The sequence below is a fragment of the Blastocystis hominis genome, assembly GCF_000151665.1.
Source record: "Blastocystis hominis, Singapore isolate B (sub-type 7) whole genome shotgun sequence assembly, scaffold_5".
Lineage (NCBI taxonomy): Eukaryota > Bigyra > Opalinata > Blastocystidae > Blastocystis > Blastocystis hominis.
Genome location: NW_013171860.1, coordinates 849,997 through 861,895, shown reverse-complemented (window position 1 = coordinate 861,895; position 11,899 = coordinate 849,997). Strand labels below are relative to the sequence as shown.

The 11,899-nt window shown below is 47.9% G+C and overlaps 3 protein-coding genes; 1 reads left to right on the top strand and 2 right to left on the bottom strand.

Annotated features, from left to right (window-relative positions):
* Window positions 1-214: 214 nt before the first annotated feature.
* On the bottom strand, window positions 215-1,770 carry GSBLH_T00006771001 (uncharacterized protein; the record flags this gene model as incomplete). The annotated part of the gene is made up of 4 exons (XM_013042998.1): window positions 215-361; window positions 392-519; window positions 550-1,066; window positions 1,096-1,770. 4 exons carry the CDS (start codon window positions 1,768-1,770, stop codon window positions 215-217), a joined length of 1,467 nt encoding a protein of 488 aa, XP_012898452.1.
* Window positions 1,771-3,277: 1,507 nt separating this feature from the next.
* On the bottom strand, window positions 3,278-5,409 carry GSBLH_T00006770001 (uncharacterized protein; the record flags this gene model as incomplete). Its single annotated transcript, XM_013042997.1, is given in 7 exon segments — window positions 3,278-3,282; window positions 3,300-4,212; window positions 4,243-4,491; window positions 4,523-4,951; window positions 4,982-5,128; window positions 5,162-5,299; window positions 5,347-5,409. 7 exon segments carry the CDS (start codon window positions 5,407-5,409, stop codon window positions 3,278-3,280), a joined length of 1,944 nt encoding a protein of 647 aa, XP_012898451.1.
* Window positions 5,410-8,516: 3,107 nt separating this feature from the next.
* Window positions 8,517-11,324, top strand: GSBLH_T00004144001 (uncharacterized protein; the record flags this gene model as incomplete). XM_013042996.1 has 2 exons in its annotated part: window positions 8,517-8,736; window positions 9,030-11,324. The coding sequence occupies 2 exons, from the start codon at window positions 8,517-8,519 to the stop codon at window positions 11,246-11,248; spliced, it is 2,439 nt and encodes an 812-aa protein (XP_012898450.1). The 3' UTR covers window positions 11,249-11,324.
* Between the last annotated feature and the right edge of the window lie 575 nt (window positions 11,325-11,899).

The window sequence follows — 11,899 nt, the reverse complement described above, 5'->3', positions numbered from 1 at the left end:
CGTTTTCCTTCACCTCGACGGGCTGGCTCGCGGCGGGGGCCTCGAACGCGCCGCGCGTCGTCTTGTGCGGCTGCGTCGCCTTCACGTTCAGCTGGGACGTCGCCCAGTGCAGCTTCTTGGCGAGCTCGGCGAGCTGCGGCTGCACGCGTTCGTCCTTGTAGAGCGTCTCGCAACTATCGTACGATCCGCTCAGCATCAGGTCGTCGAGGGGTCTCTACAGCTCGCTCCACTCGCAGACGCTCACCTCCACCACACCCGGAACGGGCGTCTGCGCGAGGAAGCGACGGCCGCGGTAGTCCACCACCGCCATCAGGATCGTGCGAAGTTCGGGCACGTTCGCGGTGTTCAGATTCGTCACGCCCTACGTCTCGCTCCCTCCCCTCTCGCCTACAAGCACGCTGTAGTTGGCCAGAACGCGCGCTCCCGTGTTGGCGAGCGAGGGCTCAATGTGCGTAAACGTGATCCCGTCCACCTGGTACGTCTTCAATCCGCCCGTCGTGGGCTCCGCCACCAGCGCCTCTACACAAAACGCGTGCGATCCGCGCCTACCATCCACGATGCGACGCGCTCCGCGCACGGCCGCCGCGGCGAACTCGTTCTCGAGACTGTACGAGTAGAAGGGCTGCAGCTCGGCGTCCACTTGGTCCTTCACCAGATTGTACTCCTGCAGCCAGTTCGGCGCGGGAGTGACGTCCGAGGAGAGGTACGGAAGCGTCTCGCCGGCCAGCAGCTGCGCGGCCTGATGCAGCAGCTCCACACTGACGGTGTCGTCCTGCGAGGAGGCGAACCAGTGCTGCGGGGGAATCGTGTTGCTCGCGAGGGTGGGCAGCGAGTCCAGGATCTCCTCCAGCGAGAACTTCTCCGTGCGATCGCCCTCCTCCACGTGCTGCTTGTACCACGCGGCGAACGCGGGGGACACCGCGACCAGCAGGTGGCAGAGCGTCGAATAGACCGTGGAGTGCTGCTCGCTCGCAGCCGCGTTGAACACGGAATCGGAAGACTGGCTCACGTAGAAGCCGTTCGTGCAGCAAGTGATGTGGAGCACCGCGTTCTCCTTCGTTACGATCTACGATGTACGAGGCTACACGGCTCTACGCGCAGATAGGCCAAGTCGCCGATCAACTGGCGATTGGAGCTCGGAGGGTTGTAGGCGGACATCTGCATGCTGCACAGAGGATATTCCTTCTTTTCGCTCAGCAGCGCGTGCGTCTTCGTGAAGGAATCCAGGTTGAATTGGATAGGGAACTTCGGCTTCTCGATCTCGCTCTTGAACTGCTGGTCCTTCTCAATCGCCTCTTTGTCGAGATAACTCTCCTTCGGCTTCATGTCCTCCGTGGGCTCCTTTCCTTCCATCGAAGCCTTCAGAATGTTCTCGTAAGCCAAAACGCTTTCAGGAACATCTTCTACCTGTTTCTTCGTCATGAGCATAATAAGCGGCAGCGTGTCAGTTACCAACGCTACGGTCCGCTTGATGTGCTCGCGTGCTGCCGTTGTAGTGTACTGGTCGCAAACTAAGTTGAAAATAGCATTGTTCTTGATAGCATCAACTTCTCCGAAGGGAGTCACTTCGTCAAGTCGAGTGCGAGTAGGTTTCGTATCAATCTCGAAGTGATAGTTGGAATACACAGATAAGCTGTAAAAAGCAATAATTCTTTCACGTAACGAGGCTGCCGTGTCAGAAGATGTTACACTGATATCAACCTTTTCGCCATTGGGTCCTTTTACCACAATAGTAAACTCGTTCGTGCTTTGTGCAGGTTGATCGCTCATTTTACCGATTTACCTATATATTATTTCCTATGAAATTGGTTTCATACCCCTAGAATGTATAGAAACTTGGTACTGGGAAGAAGGAAACGGGGAAACTGGGGTTTCAGAGTTGGTTTTCTGAACAAGGTCTATTATTATTGCTTTTGTGAAACAAACAGGGAAGCATTTCGACTGCTAGAATTGCTGCCGTCCGCAAGCAGGACAGCGGGCTAGATTCGTTGTACATACTCCGCATTCGCAATATCTATCATTCGGATTGACTCGAATCTGCGCTCTTGCCTGATTAAGACTTGAATGCAAAGAGGATATGCTTCTAGAAAGCGAATGTGAGATTTGATCAAGTTCCATCGTAATCGATTCATAGATTGAGCTTATGTCTTCACTCTTTTTGTCAATCGCATTATGCAAGGTCTTTAAACTCAGTATTCTCTTGATAGTCGCTTTTCGAGGATTCGTACTCGGATCAATTTGGTTGTCCAATTTGGTGGCACGGCAATTGAAATCTCGAATTTGTTGTTCGATTCCATTGTACTCGATCTTATAGCAATTACGTAGTTTGTATTATTAGGAGCACCATACTAGTCAAAGGATATCAAAAATAAATGATTTGTGTACAGAGAATGGCTAGCTAAGTAGCTGAGAGAAGAGACCGACAGGAGTATTAACAGCAAACGATAATTCTCGTCTAAAGTTCATTTCCTGAAAATGGTGTCAGGATTCTTAAACACTTCAAAACACACAAAAAGCAAAGCATTCATTTCAAATTCCTTAGTTTAGTATGTCTCTTTTAAACATTGTTCATAGGTTTGAAATATCATACCAACTAGGCTGTTATCCCTCAACTGTCCAACTATAGTAATCCATGTGATTACTCTCTTCTGAGAAAACTGACTTTCTAATTTGCACAACTCTTTTTATTCATTCTTTGACTCAGGCAACTGTGCCTACAACAGAAATACACCTTCAATCCTCTTTCTTTCGCTCCTATAGTAATTACAAATGGTTGTACTCGGTTACACTCTTGTATTCCTCAAAGACATCATCCTACAAAACAGACTGAAACAAACAAAGAGCAATAACATTTTATAACAACTTTCCACAAGTGTTGCAGTTTGTCTGACTTGGGTCATTTACATGCTGACAATATTTACACTGCTTCATTCCCGGGTTTCCATACTGATAGCCAGGTACACCATTCTGAGGATATGAAGACGGATAAGGAGCATAAGGCTGCTGAGGGGGCTGATAATATGAATAAGGCTGATATAACTGAGGTTGTTGGGGCGGCTGGGGTTGATAGGTCTGAGGCTGGAAAGGTGGCTGATAGGATTGAGGCTGGAAAGGCGGCTGGGGCTGATATGGCTGAGGTTGCTGAGGTTGCTGTGGCTGCTGAGGTTGCTGAGGTTGCTGTGGTTGCTGAGGTTGCTGAGGTTGCTGTGGTTGCTGAGGTTGATATGGCTGTGGCTGATATGGCTGCGGCTGCGGCTGGTAAGCAGGGAATTGCGAATCATTCTGCTCATAGTAATTACCTCCAGGACCCTGAGGTGGCGGGGATCCTGACGCAGGAGGGAAGGAACGCTTCGGTGAGCCAAAGCCAGGAGAAGCAGACTTTTTCTCCGCGTCAAATCGGGCTCGCAGTTGCTTGTAGTTGGCATCCAATTTCTCATAGAACGTAGTGCCTTCGGCGATGAAGCTCGAAGCATTGTTGAACGCCTCGATCGTTCGAGAAATGTTGATCAGCACGCTCTGGCGCTGCATATAGGAAGGCTCGCTCTTCATAGCCATGTTGAACTCTTCGAATCGCTGCTGCAAAGCAGAAATATAGGTGTTCTGACATTGCATGCTTAGCTCCAACTCGTGGAATTTGTCCTTGATGAGATTGAAATTGCGAGTGAAAATGCCACGCTCATCACCAGATCCCTTCTCTTGAATCAGCTCATCGCGAATCTTGCTGTCATCCTTCTCCATCGCCAGCAGCTCGTTGATTTTCTGCCTACGCGTCTGCAGAATGCTATCGATTTCGCCCACGGCCTTCTGGAGCTGCTCGAGCGCTACCTGAGCATTACCGGACAGATCTTCGGAAGGCAGCTGCGCCTCGAGATCACCTCGAGAGCTCTCCAAATAAGTGCGATTCTGCGTTACCTTCTGCACTTGATCGTTCACCTTCTGTTCTCCAGACATCGCTTCGCCCAAATACCCCATAAACTTGTTCAGCTCGACCATGATCTGGCTGAGCGCAGAGGAAAGAGGAGGGTTGCCCGGCTTCTGCAGCTCCCCCAGTTCCTGCTGCAACTCCTGCATGCTCGTTTTCACAGCCGAAGCCTTCGAATTCATCGAATGCAGCCTCGAGAACAGCGTCTGGAGGCCATCCTTCTCCTGAATGTCCTGAATCTGCTCCCAGTATTCTTCCGGAAGACCCGCCTTCGACTTCGCCGTGGAGATCTACCGTTCACATAAGCCAGAAACCCATACAACATTATCCACGTGCAGATTCTCCTTCACCTGCTCCAGCTGCTTGTTGTATCCTTCGATGGACTGGATCAGTTTGTCCAGCTCGCCCTGCGCGAAGCTGTGATACCGCGCCAGCGCATCCACCACATACTGCGGCACCATCTTCTCGAAGCTGCCAGGTCCGATGTTCGGGATATCCGGCTCGGTCAGAGGGTGAAGGATCTTGGCTTCCACTTGCGGGAAGTCGCTAACGGGAGTCTGGACTTCGAGCTATCAATCACAGAACCAATCCTCGGTCTACATAAGCGCGATTCTCTTTCATGCCTTCGATATACGTGGTGTGCGACTTCTGGACAAGATCGGTAGCCATTTCGGACAGCGGCTTGCTGAGCGCCTTCCGGTACTTCTCCAAAATCGCTCGGAAAACCTTCTCCGCCTCCGCACCCAAGCCAACCAGCAAGCCACAGCCCGTCGAGGTGGTTTCCAATCGCTGCTTTGCATACTCAGCAAGGTACAAGTAGGCATTGCCGAGACAGAACTCCGACAGAATATGACAAAGAGTCGCCCAGCTAGAGCTGGGAGCGTTGCTGGATTCAAAAGCTGCAGCAGCATCGTCGAACATCTTCTGGCAGCCGAACAGAATCGCAGACTTGGCGTAGGGCTTGGTGCCAGAAAGATCCGCCTTCTTGGCTACGGCTAGCTGCGAGAGCGCATGACAAAAGTTTTCAAACTAGCTGTGAAGCGAAAACTGAAACAATACTCCTAAAAGAGCTGCTTCACTCATATCCCATGTTTTATTGTCCTGACCATAACTAGAAAACAGGACCTGGCGAATATATAAGAAGCAATTAGCGGCCTCCTTGTACTCATTGATAACAATCTGAATATCGCCCAGACTCTCCATGCTCTAAAAATCAGATCTAAAATGGGTAGGAGATACCGAGGTGAACTTGAACGCCTTTTGCGAGTGAAGGGCAGCGATATTGAATAAGACGCAAGCCTTTTCATATGTAAAATTGTATGTAGAGGTCGCATTCTTTCGGTAGATATCACTCCACTTCACCTGAATACCAACGGGCTACAAATAAGGCGTAAAAAGTACGTGTGTACAGATTCCTCGGCTACCGGGAAAGAATCCACAATTTGAGATACAAAGCAGTAATACTCGATCGTTTCTGATATCGACATATCATTTTCATAGCAGGAAAGATTAACTAATTGCTTCCTGCCTTCTTCGGCTGATTTAAGTAACTCCTTAAGAGTTCGATTGCTGTCCTATTCAATTACGGGAGTACAAAACACGAACAATAGATAGATTCTTTTTAGCATAACTTAAAAGGCGAGATGAAATATCCGCTTTAGAAGGGTTCTTGAGAGGAATGGATGAATACATATTAAGAAAAAATAAAAGACGGGTAAGCATCCAAAATAGTGCGTCCAATCAATTACGGCACTGGATAGGACTACACAGTTTACAAAAACCTTTTACGAAATGAAGGCGTGTTGTTGGAAAATCACGATCAAATCCAAACTTTCCCGTTGCCATTATATTGAAAAGCTGGAATAAAAAACCAATGAGCTTTTACACGATTTCCAAATTAAATGTTGAAGATGTCTCCGAGATATCTAAATACAATTCCGGAGATCAGTACATCTTCTGACGACATAACCTATAACGATGAAATCAGTTCCATCAACGACTCCTCAAATGAAATTCACTCCAGTCTGAGCAAGGATGATCGATCTATTGAGATTGGAGACGAGGATGAGGATGTCGATGAGGAGTATTATGGTCTCGTTGTGTTACTCTCTCTGACTTGAAGATTCCTCGGATATTCCTACAATAGCTGTTCCTAGAACTACCAGTAAAGATAAAAAGAAAAAGAAACCGACACAAAAGTTAGATTCCGTTGAGTTTTGAATATCTGCATTATTACTAGATGGATTGGTATCCAGAATCGAATGACCTATTCAATTCTTATCAATACACTGTCATCCTCACTCTTTTCACTTAGTTCTAGAAACAGCAAAACCCTCGTTCTTTTTTCCCTGAAATGTCTAATGGTGTTTCCAGAAACCAGGATTTTGATCGTTTTCGTGATCAGACAGAGATGAGTCCTGATTTGCCTTTGTCTATCTCGAACAATATTGAGGAAATTGATGTACTTTAGACAGGACGAGATAACACGTAGAATAGTGTCCAGAAACTGAAGCAGCATGCCCTCTCTAAGACCGAACAGGATGAGTACTTTCGTCTTGAAATTGAATACAGGAATAATGAGCAGAAAATCGTTCAGTTAGTAAGTGTAGAATGTCAGTATTACTGATAGCAAGGTACAATTAACCAGCTTTATTCTGATTATGCAATGTTGCAGCAAAAGCAGATCGATGAAGTGAATGTATGGTACTGAAATGGGTCGATATCTTCTAGATGATCCGGAAAACAGAGGAAGATTTCATTGCGAACTACGATGTGAAAGAACTGACTGCTATGAAAAAGGATTATGTCAATTTCTTCAAGAAGAGAGAGCAATATATTCTTACGCAGATTGAGGACCGATACGAAAAGCCAGTTCGAGAAATGTACATCAGTACGCAGGCTGCGATTCGAAATATGGTAGAAGATGATTTGGTAATCGTGATTTTTGTAGAATCGTTCGATTCTGGGAAAGATAATATTCACGATCGTTTGGTTCATTGAATATGTGTGGAACTGGCTCAAAGATGAGTGGTCGAAAATAATGACAACAGAGAAGGAGGAAGAAGAGCCAGTGTTCCAACGACCTGAAAAGATATATAAGAAATCAAAGAAGGGGAAAAGTGATCGAAACCGAGGTAGTAAGCAAAAGAGATCGCCTGTTTGTAACAAATACTTGCTAAAACAATTCCTTTTCATAGCATGTCGCTATTCCCGACATTCCTTTCTTCAGTTTTGCAGGCGTTTCCATATCTCCTGTCTGAGCCAGTCCATGATAATGCTGCTCATTGATGAACTCCAGCATTGGGCTCTCAAACACAATCATTTGATAATCCTTTTCGTTGATTTCTGCCTCTACAAGCTCTTCCTCTTTCACATCGCCCAACAGTTTTCTATGTTCAACAGTCATTCCAAGCATGCGTGCAATCGTGAATATACACCGACTCCCACGCTCTTTTGCCGAAAGAAATCTCGTACTCATAAGGCATAATGATGGGGAACGGATATTCCTACAGGGGAACCAATACTACTACTACTACTACTACTACTACTACTACAATTACATGCGTATCGATAAAGCAACTGCGTTCACAGCCAATCAGCACGAAACCTTCCATTCCAGGAAAGTTTGCGAGCTTCGGAAGTGTGAGTTTCCCAACCATGAAGGGATAAGCAACCTGCTCATGCTGCTCTGCGAGAAAGGAAAGTCGGTTTAGCATTTCTCCGTATCGATAGACAGAAAGAGTGCCTATAGCAATTCTGAACACTTCAAGAACGTCATATTACATCAAATATTATCCGTAATGTAGTCAATATCGAGAAGATCGTTTTCGAATGCATAGTAAACCGGTATATCTTGAACGAGAGACATGCATGCGTCACCAAAATGAACCACCATTTCTGCATTTATGTGTTCTAGGTCCACCTATGCTAGAAAAGCACAAATAGTTAGTACCACATCAACACAACAAGGGCAAACAGTCGTATCTCCCAAAATATAAATATTGCAGTCTTCATCTAGGTGACTCTGTACATTACAAAGGTAATATTGTCCAAACCTTCAATTCTGAACTTATCACATCTGCTTCCGATAACATACTATCGGGAAACTGAAGAGCAATCTATTGTCATAAATACACCGACAAGATAAACCTTTTTCGCATTCACTTCATTTACAACGTTTACTATATTTTTGCAGTCATAATAATCATAAACAGACTGTTGATCACGTCCCATGTCCTCGATACACAAAGATAATGTGACGGTTTTTAGGTGGACAGATGATGTGATGCTGAGTAGATATTTCGATATTTCACAGTATTTTCAAGAAATCAGACATTTAATCGGCACTGCCCCTGGGTAGCAATCTCCACTCTGTGATTGGCAGGAGATTCTGTGACCCCCAAGCAAATGAGTTGTTCTAGAATATGCATTTTCCCCAGATTACTTTTTCTTTGTGCAATAACTGATGAAAAGCATTCTGAAGTATTTGCTCTATACGCTTATGGTGGTTGCGCTCCTCTCTGGACCGAGTAAATCCTGAAAGAGTTGATAATTGATAGGTATGATGGTGTTTGCCCAGGAGGATGATGAAATTATGGAGGAGAGCCCTATCGAGACTTCGGAGGAGGCTGTAGAGGAGAATCCTACGATGGAAACTTATGAATTCCAAACGGAAGTGAATCGTCTTATGGATATTATTATTAACTCTCTTTACCAGAATAAGGATGTGTTCTTGCGTGAAGTGATTTCGAACTCTGCTGATGCGCTTGACAAGATCCGTTTCATTTCTCTGACGAATAACGAGGTACGTAGTTGTTCAATGCAATGTCAAACGTTGTGAATTGTGCTTCTTTTTGTACGATTATGATGAGCTTGTGTCTGTGAGGATAGAGATCTCCAGGAACAGCTTTGTGCTGGCGAACCCTTCTGGTCCTCTATTCGTATGAACGCACTTTGCGTGAAAACGCGGTCTGAATCATGCTGTTGTGTTCGAATGAATGAATGAATGAATGAATGAATGAATGAATGAATGAATGAATGAATGAATGAATGAATGAATTTGCAAATTGTTGAACATTTATCTAACGATGTCTCTAGGCTCTGGGAGATGACTCCGTGGACGACTTGGATATTCGCATCAAGTTCGACGAGGAGGCTGGTACTCTGACGATCACGGATCGTGGTATTGGTATGACGAAGCAAGAGCTGATCGAGCATCTTGGAACGGTGGCCAAGTCGGGTACGACGCAGTTCGTGGAGAAGATGGCTGCTGGAGGCGATCTGAACATGATCGGTCAGTTCGGTGTGGGTTTCTACTCTGTGTATTTGGTGTCGGATCGCGTGGTGGTGCGATCCAAGAGCGACGAGGATCCCGTTCAGCACATCTGGGAATCCAGCGCGGATGCGACGTTCAAGGTGGGCGAAGATCCTGCGGGCAACACGCTGGGTCGCGGTACGGAGATCACGATGTATCTGAAGGACGATGCGAAGGAATATTTGGATGCGGACAAGCTGGAAGGCCTGATCAAGAAGTACTCGGAGTTCATTACGTTCCCGATCTATCTGTATAAGAGCCACACGGAGACGGTGGAGGTGCCTGTGGAGGAAGAGGAAGAGGAGGACGTGTTCGAGGGCGAAGATCTGGAGGATGAGGAAGGAAGCAACGCGGAGGAAGTCGAGGAAGAAGAGGCGGAGAGCGACAAGCCCAAGACGCGCACGGAGGAGAAGACGGTGTGGGACTGGGAGCTCATGAACGAGCAGAAGGCGATCTGGTCTCGCGACAAGAGCGAGATTTCGGACGAGGAGTACGCCAACTTCTACAAGACGCTGGTGCGCAACAGCGAGCAGGAGCCTCTGACCTGGACCCACTTCAAGGCGGAGGGAGAGATCGACTTCAAGTGCATTCTGTACCTGCCCAAGAAGGCGCCCGCCGATCTGTACGAGGACTTCTACCACAAGAAGATGAACAACCTGCATCTGTACGTGCGCAAGGTGCTGATCCAGGATTCGTTCGACGATCTGCTTCCTCGCTATCTGTCCTTTGTGGTGGGTGTCGTGGACTCGGACGATCTGCCTCTGAACGTGTCGCGTGAGCAGCTGTCGCAGGACAAGGTGCTGAAGGTGATGGGCAAGAAGATCGTGCGCAAGGCCATCGAGATGATCAAGAAGCTGGCCGAGGAAACGGCTGCGGAGAAGGAGGCCGAGAAGGCCGAGAAGGAAGCCGAGAAGACCGAGACGGAGGAGCAAGTGGAGCAGACTGAGCAGACTGAGCAGAAGGAGGAGGAGGAAGTGGAGAGCACGCAGCCTGAAGACAACGCGAACTACATCGAGCTGTGGGAGCAGTTCGGCAAGTCGCTGAAGATCGGAGTGATCGAGGACAGCGCGAACCGCAACAAGCTGGCGCGTCTGCTGCGCTACAAGTCGTCGACCTCGGAGGGCAAGTGGACCTCGCTGGAGAACTACGTGAAGCGCATGAAGGACTGGCAGAAGCAGATCTACTTCGTGAGCGGCGACTCGGAGGAGAAGCTGGCCGAGTCGATGTTCCTGGAGACGTTCAAGCGTCGCGGTGTGGAGGTTCTGTACTTCACGGAGGCGATCGATGAGTACGTGGCGCAGAACCTGCGGGAATTCAACGGCAAAACGCTGCAGGACATCACGAAGGAGGGCGTCGAGCTGGGCGACGAGAAGGAGCATCAGAAGAAGGTGCAGAAGGCCTACGAGGAGAAGTACGAGAGCTTCACGAAGTGGCTGAAGGAGCTGCTGGGCGACAAGGTGGACAAGGTGGAGATTTCCAGCAAGCTGGAGTCCGCGCCCGCCGTGCTCTCGACGAGCCGCTACGGCTACTCCGCCACGATGGAGCGCATCATGAAGTCGCAGGCGCTGCAGAACCCGGAGCGAGCGAAGTACTTGAAGTCGCACAAGATCATGGAGATCAATCCGCGCCACCCGATCATTTCCAGCCTGCAGAAGATGGCCGACGAGGATCCGGAGAGCGACGTGGCGCGCGACTTCGCCAATCTGCTGTACGACAGCGCGCTGATGAACTCCGGCTTCATGATCGAGGAGCCCAACGAGTTCGCCACGCGTCTGTACAGCCTGATGAAGGAGTCGCTGCAGCTGGAGAGCATGGAGTTGGAGCCCGAGATTGAAGTGCCCGAGGAAACGAACGAGGAGGAAGAGGAGGAAGAAGCGACGGAGGAGGACGAGGACGAGAACGAGAACGGCATCAAGGTGGATCTGAAGAACGGAGAACAGATGGATGAGGACGAGTTCCGCGAGATGCTGAAGAAGGATCGCAAGGAGGACGAGGAGGATGACGAGCTGTAAAGAAAGGAGAATGTACACTGGATTGATTGATTGATTGAGTTGGGCTTATTTGCTGTATTTAAATGATGGGTTGAGTGAGTTGTTTGTTGGAAGTGCGTTGGATGGATGGAGAGAGAGGAGGGGCTTAATGAATCTTGCTTGTTTCCTCTATTATCTTTCGCGTAGTTGCTATCGCTCAGCTAAGTGATTGAATGATCTTTCATTCGATTCTAACAGTAGTAGGGAAATTACAATTAAGAAAACAAATCTATGACAATCGAAAGCAGCCGATTTTGACCAGAATCGTTTCAAATCAGCCTGCTCTCCTGGATCAACCCTTACAAGTATCGAAACCCCTACATCCCTTCCATGACTGTTCAAAGTAAAAACAACTTCTTCTTTACAGGTCCCTCAATTGGTAATGACTGCAGGCCAGTGTTTGCACGTTGCCATATCCAAAATCCATCTTATGTTGTCCATGCTAATCATGAGTATCTTGATTTGCTCCTTGTTGGTAATATCGAATCCTTGGTTATTGATGCGTTTGAAGCTGTCCTCAATGATTGTATCTCCCTTCTTCTCAGCCTCAGGGACATGCTTGTACAATTCGATGTTCTTCGCACACATTCTCTCACTATCGATTATGACATTGCGAGGAACTCCCTTTGTGGC